The 23,671-nt window shown below is 36.8% G+C and overlaps 1 protein-coding gene across 3 annotated transcripts in view; it reads left to right on the forward strand.

The window, feature by feature from the left end:
• ASTN2 (astrotactin 2) overlaps positions 1-23,671 on the forward strand; it is a 1,297,121-nt gene that overhangs the window by 959,022 nt on the left and 314,428 nt on the right. For all 3 annotated transcript variants that reach the window (XM_074211727.1, XM_074211725.1, XM_074211726.1), the window contains 2 exons: positions 4,227-4,360; positions 5,292-5,440. In XM_074211727.1, the coding sequence (XP_074067828.1) occupies positions 4,227-4,360; positions 5,292-5,440 (283 nt within the window). The remainder of the gene's footprint in view (positions 1-4,226; positions 4,361-5,291; positions 5,441-23,671) is intronic.

The following is a 23,671-nucleotide window of genomic DNA, read 5'->3' on the forward strand; positions in this document are numbered from 1 at the left end:
AACTGTGTGATCTTGGACAGGCTCTTAAAAAAAACTTCACCCTTGTATTCCTTCATCTTGAAAAAAAGAAGATATAATATATATATAGTAGCCACTTAAGATCTATTGCACAAAGCTGGTATAAAGAAAGTACTTTGCAAAAAAGATATAAAAATTTGAGCCAATATTTTTTACTTGGGAGTATTTACAAGGTGTGTACAATACTATGGTAGATGATTTAATGAAAATGAAGGAGTAAAAGATATCCTTGAGGAGGTTATCCATCTCATTGGGATACACAGTATGGTGGAACATATAAGATACTGGATTGATAGTCAGTAAGAGCTGGGCTTAAAACATCCTTCAGACACTTAGAAGTTATGTTACTCTGGGCAAGTTACAACTTTTCTATATCTCAGCTGTTTCATCTGTAAAATGGGGAAATGTGAGCATCTACTTTCCAAGGCTAAAAAAATGATATTTGTAAAAGTCTTTGCAAACCATAAAATAATTTAAAAAATAATTTTAACAGTATATCTACAAGCATGAATAATAGTGCTTTATCCTTCATTTTTCAAAGAAGACCATGACATCAGGGAGGGGATGTCATAACAAGCGCATGATTTTGGATTTGAGTGAAGGGGTGCTGTGCTAATTCACCAGCTTCACGTTCTCCTTCAGAGTCATCTGGGTCCAGTGGCCAGATATAAATCAGGATGACAGGAGGTGGCCCTGAATGGGAGACAATCAGGGTTAAATGACTTGCTAAAGGTCATACAGCTAGTAGGTAGAAAGGGTCTGAGGCTGGATTCAGACTCCCATCCTCCTGATTCCAAGGCCTGTGCTCTATCCACTATATCACCTAACTGTAAGCATGAATATATGAATATGCATATAGCAACATTGTGTGTATAGACACACACAATAATAATAGTGCACATGTAAATATGAATATGTATTTATATGTGTAAGCATTCACACACTTATATTCATATGTATTTATGCTATTATTATAGCTATTTTTATTCTTATTATTACTGTAAAAGTAGGTTGATCAAGGTGACTCAGCTAGACATAGAAACTAAGAAATGCAAGGGACCATAGAAATCTTCTAGTCTAGAACTTTTATTATACACATGAAGAAACTTGAATTCATAGAGAAAGAATTACTTGCCTGGAGGTCACAAATATTTTAGAGCTAGAATTTTAAATCCCCATCTAAAATCTCAATTTCTACAGGAAACCTTTCCTAACTCCTCTTTATTCTAATGCATTTCCACTTTTAATTATTTCCTATTTATCTTGTATACAGTTTGCTTTGTATATATTTGTCTGCATTTTTTTCTCCCTCATTAGTTTGTAAGCTCCTTGGAGGCAAGGAGTGTCTTCTGCCTTTTTTTTTAAATAACCCCAGTGTTTAGGACATTGCCTAGCACATAGTAGAAGCTTAATAAATGTTTATTGAGTTAATTATGTCATAGCCTGTACAATGCATGTACAATGACATGCTAATTTGATCTTCTTTATCCCCAGACTCCAGTCTAACCTTCAACCTTAAACACCATTCCAGGATTAAAGTTTATGCTTTGGTATTATGCCACTTTCTCCTCCTTGATCCTTGTCTCAAAAGAAGTAGCCTTTTTCCTTGCCAAGGCACACCCTTCTACATGCATAAGTAATCCTATTCCATCCTGTTTTCTGTAGCAGAATACTTCCTCTATCATCCATATTCTCTCATTAATCTTCAATCTCTCCATGTCTACTGGCTATTTCCCTATTGCTTACAAACATTCTTATATATACTCCATCCTCCGAATCTCTCACTTGATGCATTCATCTCTGTTCCCCATAATTGTATATCTCTTCTTCCTTTTCTAACTTAACCCCCCCTTGAGAAAGTCAACTACAAAGAGGTGCCTTCATTTTCTCTCTGTCTTTGTCTCTGAGTCTCTCTCTCTCTCTCTCTCTCTCTCTCTCTCTCTCCCCCTCTCTCTCTCTCTCTCTCTCTCTGCAATGGGGTTATGACATGCCCAAGATCACAAAGATAGTAATTATTAGGTGTCTGAGGTCAGATTTGTAATTCAGGTCCTCCTAACTGCATGGCTGGTGTTCTAGCTACTTTGCCATCTAACGACCCCTATTCTCTTCTCACTTGTCTTGATTCTCTGCAATCTTGCTTCTGTCCTCATTCAAAAGTACTAACAGACTTTTTCATTAAATCTAACAGCTTTTTCTCAGTTCTCATCCTTTTTGGTCTCTCTACAATCTTTGACACATTTGATCAAATTTTCCTTAATACTTGATTCTCCTCTAAGTTTTCATGACACTACTGTCTCTTGGTTCTCTTTCAACTTGTCTGACTGTTCCTTCTCAGTCTTCTTTGACAAATCTTCAGCTCATGCCAACTAATGTGAGTATATTTCAAGGTACTACCCTGGACTCCTCTTCTCTACTCTTTCTTCACTTTAGTCATCTCTATGCAGATGATTCTCAGATTGATTTATCCAGTTCTAATCTTTCTAATACACCCCAGTCACTCATTTCTGACTGACTTTCAGATATTTTCCCATAGCCATCTTGAATTCAGAATATCCCAAACTGAACTCATTATCTTTTCTCCCTTCTTACTCCTAATTTCCCTCTCACTGTCAAGTGTACTGCTACCCTTCTGAGTTATTCATGTTTAAAAACTTGGTATTGTTTTCATCTCCTCATTCTCGCTATCCCTCTATTTCCAATCAGCCACCAAGTCTCATTGTTTTTACTTTCAAAACATCTCTCATTTATGCTCCCTTCTTTCCTCTACCACTACCCTTGTGCAGTCTCTCATCACCTCATATATAAACTCTTGCCATCACATTCTCATTGATCTTCCTGTCTTGTCTCCCATCTCTCCCTCCTCCCCTTTCCCAGAGCACCCTCCTACTGGCTATCAAATTCATCTCCTTAAAGCATAAGTCTGATCATATCATCTTCCTACTCAGTAAATTTCAGTGGCTCCCTATTAATTTCAAGATTAAAATTTTCCATTCAGCTTTTAAAGTTCCTCATCAACTGGCCCCTTCCTAGCTATCCAGTCTTCTTTTAATATTCCTATAAGCATTATGTGATTCAGTGACACTGGTTTCCTTGCTGTTGTTTGCATACAGCACACCATCTCTTGTCTCCAGACATTTTCAATAACTATATTCCCTTCCAAAATTCCAACTTCTGAGAGAAATTTTCTAGGTTCTCAGTAAGTTTTGTGTCTTCCCTTTGAAATTATTTTCAGCTAATCCTATATATTTCATGTATGTCACATTTCCTTAGAATATTCTATGATAATGGAATTGTTATTTTTTCTTTTGTTTCTTTTTTAGATTTTTTTCTCCAGTGCTTAATATAATCCCTGGTATATTGTTAGTGTTTAATAAATGATTATTGACTGACTTAAACACAGTTGCATGGTAAAAAGTATGATTTTGTAGTTCGTATCTTACCATTTGTCAACCCTTTGACATATCATTTAAACTACTGAATTTCATTTTTTATCTGTAAAATAAAGGAGTTGAATTAGATGACCTTATGGCTAGTATTATAAAAGGCATTTGCCATATGTAATTTTACATTTTAGGGAAATTGATTTTGTTCTTAGAATCTCTGAATCCAAGAAGTGATGCCCTGTTATAATGGAATTTGAATGTGTTCCTGTTTATACCTATAGACTAGAAATACCTCCAAAATGAAACTATGCCTAGGATAATATCCCTATTCAGAATCTTTGTTCCAGAGTATCAGAAATAGATTCACTGAATGCTAGAATTTTAGTCATAGCATGGGTCTTAAAGATCCTCTGGTCCAACCCCTCATTGCTCAGAGTAGGAAAGGGATGCTCAGGGTCTTCAGAGCCAGGATAAACCAACAAGTAAGTCTTCATACTTCCAATCTAGATTCACTTTCCAATGACCCATACTATCAAGAAACAGGTGTATAAAACTGTATGTTGAATGTGATATTATCTGGTTTCCCTATCTCCATATTCTAAGTCAACTATATCTGGATTCACTAAATTAATGAAGTATGATGAAAGTGTTGGTGGGTATACAAATAGTAATAGGAAGGAAAATAACTTGGGTGAACCTGAGGATACAGGATCCTAGGGAGTTGGAATTGGTAAAATACTCAGTGGCCTTCTCCATTACCCTACCCTTCTGACCAACATCATCACCATCATCATTATCAAAAATCTCTTCTGTCCTGTCCTTTAGGCCTTTAAAAGTGCACTGATGAGTTCCTATTGGTGTTCGGGAAAGGGGGATGTAATTGAAGACTGGTGCCGATGTGACCTCAATGCCTTTGATGCAAATGGACTTCCTAATTGCAGCCCTCTTCCACAACCAGTGTGAGTATAACCCATTGATTTCTTCTAGATGATAGTCTATGCTCATATCCTCATCCCTAACCCTCCTACCCCAAATCATCTTGCTGGTATATGGGACCACTATGTAGTTTCTCTGGTTTTTCGATTGCATCTTCCTAGATCTCTGCAGCCTTGGGATATCCTGGATGGGTTCTTTTTGATGATATGGATAAGAATTTTTTTTTTGTTGTTACAAGAAAAGGCTCAATGAGAAGATGCATTGGTAGGTAACAATTTATAGTTCTCTCCTATAAGAGCCAACTCTGATCCCACACCCTAATGCTAAAGTGGTTCTGGTATTTTTTTGACCAGACCACAGGCCATGTCAGGGTTCATCTAACAAATCTATAAGACTGCGACTAAAAGCCAGACTGGAAAGACTTATTATCAGAAGGCTTACCAAAATGAGATTAAAAATATTTTTTGCAAAGTGATTATGGAACTGTTATCTCCCTTAAATATAAGGCAGAAGAATTAGGCTAATAAGAACAGGTTTCCTCCAAGTATTGAAGCAATCCCAATTGCAGTTTATCTCCAGATTCTAGCACTTTTCTTATGTGTTGATTCATAAATGAGTAAATATTTAACTGAAAGTCTGAGAGTTTGGGGGAGCAGAATGAAGAGAGAAAAGGGTATAGTATAAGTTAGAGAAATCAGTTGGAAAACTTGGCCTGGGCATTGTTTCATCCAGAAGTGGGAGACTTCTATATAGAACAGGAGGGCACCAACTTGATGACCAGTAGGGGAATGAATCTACACTATCTTCCCTTTCCTGTACAGTGATATATTTCATTTGGGAACTCTTCGTAGTAGTGCTCTCCTAGAACACGGGGGGCATGAAGAGAATGTATTTTGTGATTTCATCCCAACTTGGATAGCAATCAAGCAACCTTCCTTTTTTATTTCATTCCAGACTTCGGCTGTCCCCTGGAGTAGAACCTTCCAGTACTGTGGTCTCCCTTGAGTGGGTGGATGTACAACCAGCTATTGGAACCAAAGTCTCAGACTATGTTATTCAGCACAAGAAGGTGGATGAGTACACAGATACTGACCTCTATACTGGTAGGTGGATATTCTTCAGGTACAATACTGCCATCTCTAAGGATATTTTTAACTATTATAAAATATTAATTCATAAGAAAATCCTGAATGGAGAAGGGTTATTATCAGTCACTGAGGCTATTGGAAAATTTGCTTCATCTAACTGGGGTCAAAAAATCGAGGAGATCAATTGCTTTCCACTGACCTGGTATATATTATTATTGTGTCTTGAACTTTTAGCTACTGTAATTTATGCCTAACATGCTTTTACTACATTGTAAGGGTGATAAGAAACCAAAATAGAAAAACAAAAATCAATTCAAGCCCCAAAGAAACACCACAATTTTTTTCTCTTACTAGGAAGACCCTAGTATGGGATGCCAACTTTGGGAAAGGATCATTACATAAACTCACCAATTTTAGAAATAGAAGGTACTTTAGAGATCATATTGTCTAGGACTGCAAACAGTGCCATGCTGGCCAAAACACCATTTGTCACTTGTTTTTGGTTTACCTGTAAGCTAAGAGTAGTCTTATTATTTTTTTATGTTATAATTGTTTTTAAATTATAAACCCCATTTTTAGCTTGTGTGCCATACAAAAATTTTAAAACCAAATGATAGATCAGATTTGGTCAGTAGACCTTTGTTCAATAACCCCTGATCTAGGCCAGCTTCCTCATATTATAGATGAGGAAACTGAGAGGCAGAGAGATTATAATGTCCTAGATAGGCAGTAGTAGCAGAAGCAGGATTTTAATTTGGATTTTATGTTGCTAAGTGTATTTCATTCAGATCTTAAAGACAGAGATGCATCATAAGACAAATGGACCTGGCCTAGGAGTCAGTAGGGCTAGCTCAAATCTTTCTTTTGAAACATACTGATCCAACATATCATATAGCCTTTCATTGCCTCCATCAACCCTCTGAAATTGTATGATGCAAAACAGTTTATAATCTATAATGGTGGAAGGTGGGGTGGACATCTCATAAGGCATTACCTATACCTGTGAAATCACAGGTCCAGATTGAAACACAGAGGAAGCTTCTTTGGTCTATATTTTACTACTCTTAGATATCCAAGGATGGGGGACCAATAACAATACCTTGTCTTTAAAGAAATACTGAGGAAGATGATGGATGCTCACCATGCAAGACTAGAATAAAGGGGGCATCTAAAATAGAATGGGGGGGGGAATTATAAGAGTTTGATGACAACCAAGAATGTAAAAACCAGATTCAGATCCTACTTCTGCTATTACTATTTATGTGATTTGGGGCAAGTTACACTCTGCACATTAATTTCTCCTCTGAAATTTAAGGGAGACGTATTAGATTAGGAATTGACAAACAAAAGCCTTCTGGTCAAATCTGACCTGTCATTTGTTTTTATATGGCCCACAATGGTATTTATCATTTAAAAGTAATAATAAAGTTTATATATATAGTTCAATTTTAACAATTTTCTTAGCTTACAGGTCAGACATGACTGTTACCCTGAATCCCAACTGTTGGTTGCTTCACTAATGCTTTGACTCTTTCGAATAAAATATAAACTTTTATCTGCTACTAAAGAAGGTGGTTAAAATTTTTGGATGAGGTCTTCTAATCTCTCTCTTTAGTCTTGGAATTTGCCACCTTCACCAATCTGCCCAATGAGTAACTCCCCTTGCCTATGCAGTAATGATATTCTTTTTATTCTTCTAGCACTTATGTACTAAATACTTCTCAGGATCCTGCTTTGAACCCAGTGTATGATTAAAGAGAGTTTTGTACCATGATAGCCTTTGGCTTTCCATCTCTACCAGTCCAATATTAGAAAAGGAAAGGATTTTTTTCTCACTCTACCTACCACCTCTATTTTTTTATATTGCTTCCTCTATGATTAGGAAGAAACTGGTCAAGAGAAGTTTGTAAAGTGGAATTGGACAAGGAGGGAGGTAGAACCCAGAACAAAGATAGTATTGAAAGCCAACTTGACTGGCAAGATTGTCTGCCCAGATAATGAAGATTGTTAAATGGAATTGCCTAGAAAAGAGGAGACTTATGTCTGTATTGCTTCCACCATGTAATTCTATCCTAGAGTTGTAATTGGGAGTTGGCACTTGTTTGCTATGTTTGAGTCTGTTAATCTTTTAAAGTCTATCCTCTCTTCTGTCTCTGATTCTCTCCCTGTCTTTCTGACTCTCCATTTCTTTCTCTCTCTTATTTCCTCTCTCATCTCCTTTCTCTTTCCCTTCTCCTCCTCCTCCTCCTCCTCCTTTTCTAGTCTTCCTTTCTCTACTCAGTCTCTTTAGGAATGTCAAAAATAAGGTTATAAAAAATGACACTGTTGACTTGCAGACAACAAGTCAATGTAACCTATAGGAGAAAAGAATAAAGGAGAAGCTGAGACATATCTTCTCTTTATTGTCTTCCTAGTCAGGCTATTGTCTGCCCTAGTCAGGCTAAACTACAATGATCTCTTCCTTCTCCAAATTCATGCTCTTTAATTTGCAATCATATTCTTCCTTGTGGTATCTCTTGTTTTAGTGTCTTGAATTGCTATTTAAGATTATGGTTTTTCATTTAAATTGCATTCTGATTTCCTAGCGAATCAGGAAAGAATTGTACATGCTTTAATTTTACCTCTCTAAAACTAGTAGCGTTCTTGGTACATTGTATGTAGTAGTTCCATAAAAATGAATTGATTGACCATGAGGTAGGGGGATATGAGGGTCAAAAAAATTAGAACAGTAGAAATAAGAAAAATAATAAATGCTTTGGGGTCCCAACTCTGAACATGTCCTTTTACCCCATCCATTTACCCCCATCCCATCAAATATGAAAAGATTATCCTATTTTTCTCCAGCATAACTACAGTTTTCCCAATACACATAATTACTTCATGAGAGAACAGTGGCAGTGAGGGTAAGGAAAATAGGAAAGAAGATAGAGGGAGAAGAAAAGAGATAAAGTGAGGAAAAGAACGAAAATAAGCAGAGATGGCATTTCCATGCTTCAAGTCATGTAGGAGTATATGTGAACTTATTGTTGACTATTTCCTTGACTATACCCACATTTCCATTTAACTGTTCAACTAACTTCATCACTCACATTGATGCTTTTCTCTTCCACTCCTATAACCAACACCCTAATTCAGGACCTCACCAACTCTTGTCTGGGCTATTTTAATAAAGTTTTAACTGTTCTTATTCCTTCTAGTTTATCCCCTCCTCAATCTATCTTCCACATAGCTACCAAAATAACCTCTCTAAGGTACAGCATTGGCCATACCCTGCAATTGTTCAAAACATTTCAGTAGTTCTCTGTTGTTTCTAGAATGAAATAAATACTCCAGCTCATTACAATCTAATATCTTTCTAGGCTTATTTTCTGTCACTCCCTTTCAGACACTCTATGTTTCAACTAAACTTCAATTCCCTGAATTCAACATTCTTTCTCCTGCTTCTGGGAATAGTATTTGCAATAGAAATCCCCAATGCCTAGGATGCACTAAATTTTTTATCTTTGCCTTTCAGCATCTTTTTTTCCCTTTGAGGAGGTGGTACTTCTTCAACAGAACCTTCTCTGTCTCCCCTCCATCTAATATTGCTTTCTCTCCTTTCATATTACTTCTTTTCTCTTAAACTTAGTGACATATAAGTGATATCTTCTAGTGGATTATAAATTTTTGGAAAGCAGATTTCTTTTCTTGTCTTTGTGTCACTTGCACAGAGACTCATGCATAATTGTTGATTCATCATTTTCTGAGTAATTGATTTGAAAGAAGGAAGAGAAGGGTGAAAAAGAGAGGGAGAAAGAGAGAAAGGAAATGGAGGAAAAAGGGAGGAGAAAAAAAGGAGAAAGAAAACAAAATAACAAGCAAAAAAATTTGTTTTGGGCAGAGTTTCCAGATTGCTCACACATTTGGTCAGGTGAGGCCAGAGCAGGAAAACATGGGGTTTCTCCTTTGATCTCTCTGGATTTCTGCCGGGCAGCCCAAGAACAGCACTAGAGTTATTTATTTATTCTATTTTTTTCCTTAAAATTTATGACTGCCATCTGTTTGACACCCTATTGAATTGGCTGCTAAAATGCTGTCCCCTCCCTGCCTCCATCTCCCAATTCCCACCCCCTCATTCAGCTCCATTTCTATTTCTCTCAAGGAGGCCTTATGCTTGTTTCAAGAGATGAATAGGGAACCAAACCTGAACTGAAGAGTTATCACATTCCAGTTGTTTTGATCAGAAATGACTTGCTAGTAATGATGATTTTTTTTTCTGTGCACTAATCATCTGTCACCCATATGAAAAACAGTCCTTGGGCCTTGGGTTCTACCATATTTCCTAACCCAAAGAATCAGAAGGAATCAAATTTCAGCATCTTTGAACTCAGTTTAGGGTAGTTAAAGCAGTATTCACTGAATGCGGATAAAAAGGTTGGGTAGAGAGGAGTTTCAATTTTGCTAAAGGCTAACTAAGAGGCAGATGGGATAGTCTAGGTCCTTGGGGGTTGGTTGAGGGGTTGGAGCCCAGTGGAGCCACTGGGTCACACACCCTAGAAAGAGACACAGGACACAGATGGATATCAAATAAGGTGGAATCATATGCATTGCCAGAGGGAGAAGAGAAAGCAGATGGCCACTCATGTGGGATGGAATAAGTGGCGGATGGAAGCTGTCTTCCTTTCTAGCCCTGGAGTGGACTTTTTCAATGAAACACAGAAACTTAGGACCAAATGCTTATTCTTTCTTATTATACCTTGGAAGTTTCAAGCAATTTTTGGAGTAGAAAAGGACTGTTAGATTATCTAGTTAGATTATCTAGTCCAACCCTTCATCTTACAGATGAGAAAATCATGTTCTAAAGAACATAGGGAAGGAAAAAACCACCAGATGTGATTATCGAAGACCTGGTTTCGCATGCTGACTCTACTACTTACTACCTGTGACTTTGAGCAGTAAGTAACCTTTGAGTAGTAAGTAACCTTTCTGGACCTCAGTTTTCTTATCTTCAAAATTAGGGGATTAGACTAGACCATCTCTGGAATCCCTTCCAGTTTTAAATCTATTACAGAATCATCCCATAAATTGACTCATTCAGGGTCATACAATGAGTTTGTGACAGATTAAGAACATTTATCTAGGTATTCTGACCACCAGTTCAGGATTCTTCTCCAAACTCTTTTTTCCTCCCTCCTGGGCCTCTCTTCCTGAAATTTTCAAACAGCTTGTTTGCTTTTATTCTTTTGAATCATAGACCCCTCTTTTTCACTTGGGATTTCTTAACTCTAGGTTGTCTGCAGGCAGGGCTGATGATTCAAAGCAATCAGGACTGCTTCCTTCAGGACAATCAATTTTTCTATTCTCCACCATCACCCATGCAATGGAAGGCAATCGCATCTGGATCCAGTCAATGGCCCTGGCCCCCTTTTCTCCTGGCATCTGGGAAACTTTTCTCTTTCCCCTGGCTTGCCAATGATATTTTTTTTCTCTCTTGAAGTTACAGCAGGCACGATGATTCTGTTGGTCTTGCCTATTCAATAATGAGCCTCAGGTCCAGGTCAAGGGGAACAAAGAGTACAACACTGGCTTCAAGAACAATATTTTCTCCATTCTTTCCCCTGTCTTTCTCTGCTCATGCACATAGCTGCTCCTCTTAGAACCAGGCTTCCATTCTATTTTTAAGGACACATTTTTGGGTCCCCGTCTTGAGACCATCTGAAGTTAATAGAGCTGCACCAGAGGTGAACTTGTGTGAGAAACAAGCCACAGTTTCAACACATCAAGCAGGCAGCAGAGAAGATGATGGTGGAGCAATTCCATCCAAACTGTTTATTAAAACTTGTGGAAATTACTCATAGCTCTGTACGCGACAGCTTTGGAGCAGATCAGTACTCTTTTTTTTTGAAGGCACATGGGGCCCTCTCTGTCTGCCTGCTGTTGGACCAGCCACAGAGTGATGTCATAGGAGACTGGGGCTCTAAGCTTGGAGAGAGGGAGAGGGAGGGGAACAAGAGAGGGAAATGTGTTTTACAGGGTGAAGTACACACTGGAATGACTGTGAACATCTGGAACTGATATTAGGAGGCTTGGAAAATGTTTTCTGTCACTCCAGAGTTCTTCAGGAGAGAGGGTTTGAAAGTTAAGGGCCTCTAAAGGAAAACTGTGCTTCGAGGGTCTTATTCTCTTGGCTCTCCATGCCACCCAGTCTGCATCTCTCTCACCTCCTGACAGTCTGATATATTCCAAGGGTTACAGCCTGGGAGGGTCCTTGACAGTGAAGGATGTTTGACACTGGAATGGGGGTGGAAGGAGGCTGGGTAATAGCCTCCTCTGGGTAGTCTTTAGAAAATAAAAGTGTATCCCTTGCCCTTTGTGAGAGATAGGGTATGAGTGGCTCAGAGTGGGCTGACCTGAATCCAGGCCATATAATAGTTGACCTCTCAAAGTCACCTATTCTATTTATTTTTGACTGAAACTAGGGGGTGGGGGGGATTGGGAATTAAATTCTTATTTTACATATAGTATGAAGTTTCAGGCAGCATCTTTGTGAAGTCAACAGGTAGGGACTCTCATCAGGGCTTCTGTCCAAGATTTCTTGATACCTTAGTGAAGTTACTGGCATGGAGTGATGGAGAGGAACCCTAAGAAGTCAGTAAAGGAGAGAGCCAAAGGAGGATGGAGAAGGCAGCATCAGACCCTGTTCTAGACATGAACCAGTGTTACAACTCCTATCCTGAAGGATAGGTTTGGTTCAGTAAAACTGAAGGTTTGAGTGGCAACTTTCAAATATAGGAAAATTCTCCAAGCAAGTGGATACTATATTTTAGGAATGGCATAGAGCCTGTATCTATTTCTGAGGAGAACCTTGCAAGATGAGACTCAGTTAAAAGAAATTGGAGATGTTTATTCTATAGAAGACAAGAGTGAGAGTGAGAATTCAAGAATGAAATTTATGTTTTAAGCCTATGTGACTAGGAGAAGGGTGGTATCCTTGATAGAAATGGAGATGGAATCTCTTTCTTTTGATTTTTATATGGGAATGAGCAATTAGGTTTGTTCTATTTTGCTCTAGAGATTATAACCAGCAGAGCAACTTGACCAAGTCGATAGGGCACTTTGGAGTCAGAAAGACATGGATTCCAATCCTACCTTGTACACATTCCTGCTTTGTGTCTTAAGCAAACTACATAATGTCTCTGTGATTAAATTTGCTTACTTGTGATTCTAGGGGAGTGATAATTAGATGCAATTATCTATAAATTTTTATTCTGCTTAAAATCTCTCATCCTATAAACTATAGGAAGTCAGATATAGAATCCTTAGAAGAAAAAAACAACAATTGGAGCTATGCAAAATTGAATTTAATCACCTTTAATGTTTGCAAATTTGCCATTATTAGAAGCCTTGACATAGTGGATGTTTTAGAAAAGATTCTTTTCCAGTCTTTGTGACTTCTGAAATCTCAAGTCTATGATTATATCCCATGTTGCCCAAAAACTTTCTGATCTAATCCTAGGGAGAAAATTTCTTTAGTGGTTGCTATTACAGACAAACCTTGTGGCACAATGGCTAGAATACTGGAGATACAAATACAGGAAAAAATATAGTTTCTGTTCTTGAAAAACATATATTCAATAAGAGAAGATGAAAAATAAAAGAGGAGCTTGAAGGGAGCGGGTGTATAGGCAACTGCATCGTAGGTAGATAACTGGAAAGTGACAGTGATGTGGATGCTTGGTTGTAACAAGATAAGACAAGGCACCTATCAGAACTCAGCATACAAATGCCATAGTTAAAATTTCTGGCAGGGGAGACATAACGATGGCTACAGTACAGGCATCTTGGTGTGAAGATGTCTAGGTTTTATCTTATTTTTGTTCCTGAACATATATTGAAAAATTATTTTTCATCATTTTCCTTATAATGATCAGATCAATAAATACAATTTTTATTATACTCCAAGGTTAGTAAAGAGTGTTTCTCCCAAGACTAAGAGGTAGTTCTTGTAAAAGTTTTGTGATGCTTATTTTATAGATGAGGAATTTGGGACTCTGAGAAGGTTAAGTGATTTGCCAATAGTCACACAACTAGGAAAGGGCAGAGCCTGGATTCAAACCCAGATCTTCTGTCTTTAAGAAAAAAAATGGGCTAGCAAAGTGTGCGAAGAGTAGCAATGTGAAATCTGTCTGTAAAAATAGGTTGGAGGCAGCTTGTAAATGATTTTAAATGCCAATTTTTTGTAACCAATCTTAGAGGAAATAAGATGTCACTAAAATTTTTGAATAGGATATTAATGTGATCAGAAAATCATTTTTGTTAACTTTTTATGTGGAAGATAGAGAAGGAAGAAATTGGGAGGAGGGAGACTAATTAGGAGACTGTCAAAATCCTTGGGAGAGATAAGGACAAAAACTAGGAAAAAGGCTGTGTGAATAGAGTAAAAGAAATGGATAGAAGAAATGTTGTGGAAGTACCATTGGTAACAAGTTTAGAAGCATTTATTAATTGCCTACCAAGTACCAGGCTCTGAACCAAGTGCTCAGGATATTAAGAAAGGCAAAAAGGAATACTCTGCTTTCAAGGAATTCAAACCGAAGAAGGAGATGAAGTGCAAAGAGAATATACAAACAAGATATATGCAAGATAAATTACAGATAGTCACAGAAGGAAGACCCTGAGGGGCATAAAGGAAGAGGCTAATTCCATGTCTTTTTAAAGAAGGTGAGTTTTTGACTGGAACTTAAGGAAGTCAAGGTCTGCAAGTGGAACAGCATGAGGGACACCCTGTGAAACTACACAGGTGAGAAATAGGGTGTCTTAGATGAGGAATAGCCAAAAACCTTTTCACTGAATCTCAAAATATATGGTGGGGAGTAGCTATAAGTAGATTGGAAAGGGGCAAAGTTTTAAAGGGGTTTAAAAATCAGAGGATTTTATATTTGATGCTTAAGATAATGGAACATCAACAGAGTTGATTGATTGGCGTGGGGGTGGGAGATAGGCTAACCAGATCAAACCTGCACTTTATGTTGAATTTGGCAACTGAATAGAGGATACATTGGAATAGTACTGGAGAAACTTGAGGCAAGGAGATGAACTGGAAGGCTATTTTAATTAAACAGGTATGGGTGATGAGAACTTGGACCAGGGAGATGGCAGTGTCAGAGTAGAGAATGAGAAGTATCTGTTATGAAGGTAAAAATGTCAGAGCTTGGCAACTGATTATAACTAGTACTTTCCCATGCCCTTTCTTTCATTCTTTTTAATTATCTATGATGTTGTTTCTAATCCCATCATCTTTCCTAATCACCAAATGAAATAGCAGAGAGTGCTCAGAATAGAATATTTGGATCATTTATAGTTATTCTTCTTGACTTGGATGAAGACCCAGCAAAGGAGACTAAGAAAGAACAGACAGGAAGAAAACCAAGAGAAAATAGTATCAAAATTTGGAGAAGTGATTAAATGACTATATTGAAGGTTACAAAGAGATCATGAAGGATGAAGACTGAGAGCAAATCATTGTTTGATGATTAAAAGGTCATAGGAAACTTTGGAGAGAGCAGTTTCATTTGAATGATGAGATCAGAAGCAAGATTGTAGAGAATTAAGAAGAGATTCAGAAGAAAGAAGAAAGAACATGGACAAGTATTGATTACTAATTGTATGCAGTGATGTGGGAGAGGGAAAAGTCAAGAATGATTCCAAGGTTACAGATCTAAGGATCAAGAAAAATGAAGATACCATGAATAGCAATAGAAATGTTTGGAGGAGGAATGGGTTTTGGGAAAAAGATAATGATTTTGGATATTTTGAAGTTAAAATGCTTTCAAGACATGCATAAGGTATGTACAACAGGTAGTCGTCAATTTTGGAATAGAGCACAAGAGAGTTATTCTTGACTGGATATATAGATTTGGGAGAAATTCATATAGATACAATAATTGAACCATAGGAGATGTTGAGATTAGCTGGAGAGAATATAGCAATATAAACTTTCAGACCATTGTCAGTTGTCTTGATTTTTGTCCTGCTACTAGACTTCAATGACTATGGAAGAGAGAATGAAGTTGACAACTTTGTGCAACTCTGCCACATTTAATGCTAATTCATTGAAAAATCAACATCATCCATTATCGTCTTTTTTACCCCAATATTATGACACCATGATCCTCTTCAAAACTAAGAATGAAGGAATATGTCTACAAGTATTTGTTAGCTACCTTCTATATGACCTAAAATCCTATTCTAATAATTATGAGATACAAATAAGTATAGGGTGCACTTTCTGATTTCAGATATCTTACATGTTAGTAAGAGAAACCAAATATGCACAGTTAAGTTACTAAAGAGAGAGAAAATATCAACTGTACCACTTTAGACTTCAAACTAGCTAATGAAGAATGAAAGGGTTCTGCAACTGACAGACCAGTCAGGAATGTATCTTTTGGATATGGTATTATATTGAGGTTCAATTCAATTTAATTCAATAAATATCCAAAGAGTTCTTACCAAGAATAAGAAAAACAGTCCATGCCCTCAAAGAGCTTAAAGTCTAATATGGGAAGGGAATACATAAAAGGAAGATGAATTTTAGCATGTTGGGGGAGGATATCAAGGGCATTATATTTATGAAGTCTTGAAACCAAGCATATAGAAAACAACAGTTTTCTGGAAAATATTGACTCCTCTATGGGGAAGGCTTTGGGAGTCATTTATTTCTCCACCTTCCAGTCCTACGGTTAGAGGGGAGAGGCAACTGAGGGAACTAAGAAGGTATTGAGCACCAAAAGCTGAGCCATTGCTTTGTAATAACATTTCAGGTGATTTCAGGAGATGAAGGAATTCCAATTGCAGTATAGATTACTCTTGAGAGTCCCAATATTATTTCTAATTGATGAGAAAAATGTAAGATGATAATGGTAGTCATGAAAAGCATTGTGGGCATATATGTGTATACATATACACATGCATACTACAATGCACACATATGTATATGCATATATAAATACCCGATTATAGTATATCATATATAATCTCATTCCATTATACATATATATTATATGAGGATATATAATTTATCTATAATATAAAACTATTATTTGTATTTATTTTGAAAAATATTTATATTTGTCAAAAATTATTAATATTAACAATTAGTATATAATTAAAACACTAATTATCCATTTTGAAACTCACAACAACCCTACAAGATGGGTGCTACTAAAATTCCTTTTCTCATTTTATAGACAAATTAACTCCTTATAAATATTTTAAATTACTTTTTTCAGAGTTTTGATGAGAGAGAAAAGTCTTAGAGAGTTTAAAAAAATGTCCAAAAGCCACAGCACTGGAAAATAGTAAGACATATAGGTTTTCTTGTTTCCTCATTGAGCACTCTATTCACTATATTGGCTGCCACTCTAAGGAATTTATAGAAAAATAGCATTTGAACTGAAACTTAAAGAATTAGTAGAATTAGGGTAAGGGTTTGATGGAGAGTTGGGGAAGACATTTTTCAATGTAAATATGTAACTAACTTAACTACAATGCAAAACAATATAAAAGTCATCAATTACTTATATTGAAGATAAATTGCTTTGATTTTTTAAAACTTTAATTGCTGAATCTTTTAAAATTCACTTAGTTTTAGATCATGTAAACATGATAAGAACCAAAGAACTACAGAATCTCGGAATTAAAAGAGACTTCAGGATTCATTTAGGCCAAACTTGTCCAGTCCATTCTAAAAAAAAAAAAAAAAAACCAAGTAAACAAATAAACTAGCAAAAAATCTAGAGCAGAAAAAACAGCAACAACAAAATTTTGTACTTGACACTGCCTACTGCAAGTTTACCAATGATCTCTTAATTGTCAAATCTTTTTTTCAGTCCTGTTAACCATACTCTCTTCTGGGTCTGGGTCTTTGTGACATAGTTCTCCAATGGCAGTACTTCTCAACCTTATGTCCCAATCCTTACCCATGGGGTATCCCTTAAGATTTTTGTCTTAGATTTTCTTCACTTAATGTATCCTTTCTTTCTAATATTCCTTCCTTTCTTCCATCTTTCTTTCTTTTTCTTCTCTTCTACCACCCTTCCTATCCTTTTCTCCCTCTCTTTCTGAATAATCTTATTAACTCTCATGACTTCAAATATCATTCCTATACAAATCAATCGATTTGGTCCTAGAGATCCAGAAACAAAGAGTACATGTCCTTTTTTTTTTGTAAGGCAAACGGGGTTAAGTGGCTTGCCCAAGGCAACACAGCTAGGTAATTATTAAGTGTCTGACACCAGATCTGAACCCAGGCACTCCTGACTCCAGGGCCAGTGCTTTATCCACTACACTACCTAGCCTCCCCCAAGTACATGTCCTTTGAATGTTTCCAGCTGGATATCTCACAAGAACTTAAAATCAATATAGCTAATCTAGAAGTTATCTTTTCCCTTAAATCTTCCTCTATTCCTAACTTCCCCATTTCTGTTGAGTGCATTGCTATTTTTCCAATTAACCAATTTTTCCAGTTAACTAATTTTTCCAATTAACTAATTTTTCAATTAACCAGAATAACTACCTTGTAATCCATCTCAATTCTTCCTTCTTTCTATCCTTCCCTGACTATTCAGTCATCTCCAAATCTTACTCACTCCATTTCCTTGACATTGTTTACATCTTTTTTTCCCTTTTCTCCTTTCATTGTTCCTTTCATCACACTTTATCAATATTCTTATAATTCTCCTTCTTTTAACTAGTCTTTTCCCTCTCCAATCCATCCTTGTCAAATTTATATTTATAAAATACAGGCTTCTTTTCTCTCATTAGTTAGTTCATTCCAGAACCTTCATTTTGAGGAAGGACCCAGAGTAGCCAAACCACTTACCAGATTTTGTTGTCCCATCTTCTTGCCCACACCTTCCCAACCCCCTAAATTTGGGGGACTTAGCACATTATCCAGCAGATTGTCTTTTTTTGTTGTTTTGTTTTTTGAGGTTTTTGCAAGGCAAATGGGGTTAAGTGGCTTGCCCAAGGCCACACAGCTAGGTAATTATTAAATGTCTGAGACCGGATAAGAACCCAGGTACTCCTGACTCCAGAGCCGGTGCTTTATCCACTGCACCACCTAGCCACCCCCAGCAGATAGTTTTTAATAAATACTTGTTGACTTGGCTTGATACTCCCTTACTCAAAAAGGTCCAGTGATTCTCTTTTGCTTCTAGGATAAAATATATGTTCTTCTGTGTGATATATAAAGCCCTGTACAATTTGTCTCCAGGCTACTTTTCTCACCCTTCTGGACTGTCAGTCCTCTTCATGTACTCTGTAAATTATATTAGCTTACTTGTTTTTCTCTGCACATGCTAGTCTAATCATCCTATTAGATATTTAGTGGTAGGTAGGATAGTGCCCATAATAGGGCATGGAGTCAGAAAGAATGGAACTCAAATTTAGCCTCAGACAATTATTAACAGTGGGACCCCAGGCAAGTCACTCAATCTCCTTCTGACTCAGTTTCCTCAGTTATAAAATGAGGATTTTCTACTTCACAGGTTTGTTGTAAGAATCAAAAGAGATAGTATTTGTGAAGTCTTAACACAATACCCAGCACATAATAAGTGCCTAATAAATGTTTTTTTCCTTCGCTTCCTCTGTCATCAGTTCTGCCTCTAAGAACTATTTTCAAGGTTCAACTCAAGTACATCTACTCCACACTGTCTATCTGTAGTCTTTACTCCACACCTTTACCCCCTTAGTTTTCTCCCCTTTCCAAATAATACTTTTTGCATTAATGTTTTAATTTCATGCTGCCCTTTTAAAAGGAAGTTTATTCCCTTCTTTCCTTCTTTCCTTCCTTCCTCCTCCTCCTCCTCCTCCTCCTCCTCCTCCTCCTCCTCCTCCTCCTCCTCCTCTTCTTCTTCTTCTTCTTCTTCTTCTTCTTCTTCTTCTTCTTCTTCTTCTTCTTCTCTCTCTCTCTCTCTCTCTCTCTCTCTCTCTCTCTCTCTCTTTCTTTTTTGAGCAAAAGAACTGTTTTTCCTTTGTATCCTTAGTACCTAGCACAATACTTGAACCAAGGACCAAGGTAGATACTTAATAAGTGTTGAATGAAGCCATTCTTGGACAGGAATCCTTTCTACAAGATAGATGATAAATGATCATTCAGTCTCCCCTTGGGGATCTCAAGGGATGAAGTGTCCATTATCTTCCTAGGTAACCCATTGTACTTTTGTCAACTTGAATTATTAAAAAATGTTTCCTTATATTTGTCTTTCTGAGTCATACCAAAGATTCATTCACCTCTTCCTATGCATCTTCCTATGAGGTTGAAGAATGATGCTATTCCCTTGTCTTTATCCTTTGAAGGAAGGGATGTAGCCAGAATCCCTCTTCTTTGTTCTGAAACAAAGCCACTTTGTATATATATATATATATATATATATATATATATATATACATATATATGTATATATATATACATATATATATCAACAAAATAAACATCTTCAAGAAAGACTAAAGATGTTGATTTTGTTGATTTTGTAGGATCTAGAGCAAGAGTTCTTAATGTTTGGTATGTGTATGTGTGCATGCGTGTGTTTGTGTTGAACCCTTTAGGTCAGCACAGAATATGTTCTGATAGGACTCATTGCAATGGAAAGGTTTGAAGTATACACCTTATGATGGACAGAATATTCATTGTCCTAGTACTAGAATTCTTGAGAGGATAGGTTGAATACAGAATGATGTTATTATGGACCACAGCAACTCATGAAGCATATCTACTAAGACTCAGAAGGAATGAACATGGGAGAATTACTCAGATTGATGACATCACGGATTATTCGAGTATCTTTTGCAGTATGTACACATCACATAAAATACATATATGCATATAAGTATTACGTAAAACATACATACAGGCAACTAGATAGAGTACCTGGTCTAAAGTCACAAAATCTTATCTTCCTGAGTTCAAATCTGGATTTAGACACTTAAGATACTTACTAATTGTGTGACCTTGGGCAAGTCATTTAACTTTGTCTCAGTTTCCTTATCTGTAAAATGAGCTGAAAAAGGAAATATCCAGTATCTTTGCCAAGAAAACCCCAAATGGTATCATGAAGAATGAGACATGAATGAAACAGATCAACAACAAAAGCAGCAACAACAATAACAACATATATATGTATATATACATGCACACACACATACACACACACAAACACTCACACACAAATATATGACCAAAAATAAAATCTGTTTTTTTAGAAGCCAGATTTACTAGAAGAAGATCTGTAACCCTTCCATTCTTCTCATTTAAATGCTTTAAGGATTAATTTTATCTTTATTGACATGAGGGATCACAAGGGAAGAGATTATGATGGAATAGAAAGGGTGTTAATGGTACCTTGGACATCAAGGAGATTGCTTGCCCTGTAGAGGCTCAGATCTCTTGGCACATGTCTGTGAATTTTCAGGTAACTATAACAAACTTAGCTGATATAACAACCCTACCCTACCTCTAGGGCATATACTAAGTACATATCTGTTTCCAGAACTCCTCAGATTCCAGGAATCATCAGATAAGTTAATGGATTAAACCCAGGGGAAACGACTCAGAGGAATGTCAGGGCAAATCATGAATGGGAGGATCAGAAGATTTAAAAATAGAAGAGACATTGGAGATGTATCACTCCAATCCTCTCTTTTTACAGATGTGGAAACTGAGGTCCATAGTGGCAAAGTGACATCCATAGTCACTCAAATAAGAAGAACCAAGGTTCAACAACATCCCCCTCTTTCACTGCCTGAAAGTGTCTGCCTTGGAATCATTTTGATCACTTTTATTCCAGGAGAATCAAGTTGTGTACCAGTATTAGCATTTTAATAATCTATGAAATTTTAGGAAAAATAAACCAGCGTAGCATTGACCAGGTTAATTATTTTGGCTGAACCTCAACAAGACCTTTTGTAAAATGGGGAAATACTTGCCAAAAGGTTGGTTTTGAATAAAGAAGAGGGGATCCATGTATCAAGTAGTGATTAGATTAAATTACCATTAAGGTTCTTTCCAGTTCTGAAATTCTGTGAATTGATGAGATGAGAAAATGCATATGAAGAAATGTTAACAACACATGGGAATCATAATTTGGAATAACTTTATCAAATGATTGGTCATGTTCTTAATTGCTTCTCAGAGAGAGAAGGAGCCAGAAGGACTTGGGTCAAATTACATGGGATGATGATGATGATGATGATGATGATGATGATGATGATGATGGTCATGATGATGATAATGATGAAGGTGTCAATTACTAACCTAATCTAGATTCATCTCCCAGTGCCCAGTTTGCTTCTCCCCTCACTGAGTCAGCCTCTGAGTGCTGTTCTTCTACTTCCCTCTGTTCCCCCTCCCCCACCTTCTTATAAAGAAGACAGAACAAAGTGATCTGGAAATAGGCCTGGAGCCATTGGGGATAAGACCAAAGATTCTGGCTCACCTGGTCCCATTTTCTCCAGGAAGAGCCCAATCACCCTTCACAGTTCCGGACTCACCTATCCCAGTGGGAAAAGGAGTAGGGTGGAGTCAATTGGGATAATAAATGCAGTTGGGTTATTAACCAACAATAAGCAAGAGATTATGTAATAGAGCAATTATGGGGCCTAATTTAATTGCACCTTAATCCATAATTGCCTTGTGTTGCTCCATTTGCTGACTCTCTTCCTGGTTGGCTCATACGCTTAAAAGACCAGTGGCAAAATGTAGAACTCATAGGATTTTAGAACTGTAAAGGAAGGTTATTTTATAGCCCAATACCTCTCTGAAGAAACTGAGGCTGAATGCCTCACAGAAAAATGGCTGATTCAGGATTCAAAGCTATACTTAATAAACTTCAAATTCAATGTTATTTCCACTATACCAGGTGACTTTCTTATCATCCAAATCATCTGTATTTTTTTAAAAAAAACTTTCAATATTGAATCATATGCCATTGACTTCATTAGATTGGGTCACAAGGTTTCAACTGTCTGAATCCCAGTTCAAAGTTTCTAATGCCACTTCCATGTAGGTAATTAGAAAAGAAACATTTTGGTCTTTGAAATTCAGCTACTTCTGGTATGGTTGGAAAACCACCAGAATAGGGGCAGCTAAGTGTGAAGTGAATAGAGCATTGGTCCTGCAATCAAGTCCAGCCTCAGACATTTACTACCTATGTGACTCAGGGCAATGCACCTAACACTGACTGCCTTAAAAAATCAACCAGAGAAACCAGATTCTGAGGTAAATTCTACCTTAGACACTTTATAAACATGAAAAATAAAATCAAGTTAGGGGATCTGAAGAGATAGTATAGTGCTAAGTTTGAACTTTGGACTCAATCCTAATACTAATATCAACAAAGTTAGACCTAATAAAAAAGAGGAAAAGACCACGTGCAAATTCATTTTAATGAAATCCTCTAACAGTTCAAACAAAAAAAGACACAGAGTAAACAGTGTTCTAAACAACCATTCCCCAAGAATTATAGGTTACCTCTGTTATGTGTCTGTAGGATGATGGTTCATCCATTAAATGTAGAAGTTCTCTCCTTGGATTTATGATGAATCACAAGGTTCAAGTGTTTCAAAGATGCTGAACTCTTCAGTGGAATGCCAGGGAATGTAGAATAAGGAGAACTAACATGATAGAAATTCAGTGTGGGGTCCACTCGAACAAAATACAATTGGATTACAATTCAAATGCAATAAAATCTAAGACACACATAGGTATGGCCTTGGAGGAAGGGGATTATTGAGTTTATGTGTGCAGGTTACATTCTCTTTTCTCAATCCAAAGTAGTTAATTTGGTATGTAGCTTGGTGTCTAAAGAATTATTATATAATCCGTATTTCTCACACATTGTTGATGCTATTCTTAACAGAATGATGAAATGATCATGATTTCTATCCTTATATTTACATAATTTGCGCAGTTTGCAAAACTAAAAATATATTCTCTTATTTTATGGGATCACAGATTTAGAACTGGAAGGGACCTTAGAAGTCAGTATTAATTCAAAGCTTTTCATTTCATAGATGAGAAATCAGACCAGAGAAATTAGGTGACTTGACTAAGGTTACAAAGATAGAGAGTATCAGAAGCAGGATAAAAATTTATTTCCTTTGTTTCCACAGTGCCATACTTTTCCTATGAGTTAAGCAGGACAATTAAAATCTCCATCTTACAAATAAAGAAACTGATGGTTTTTTAGGTTAAATGATTTGCTC

This window comes from Macrotis lagotis, chromosome 1 (assembly GCF_037893015.1).
Source record: "Macrotis lagotis isolate mMagLag1 chromosome 1, bilby.v1.9.chrom.fasta, whole genome shotgun sequence".
Lineage (NCBI taxonomy): Eukaryota > Metazoa > Chordata > Mammalia > Peramelemorphia > Peramelidae > Macrotis > Macrotis lagotis.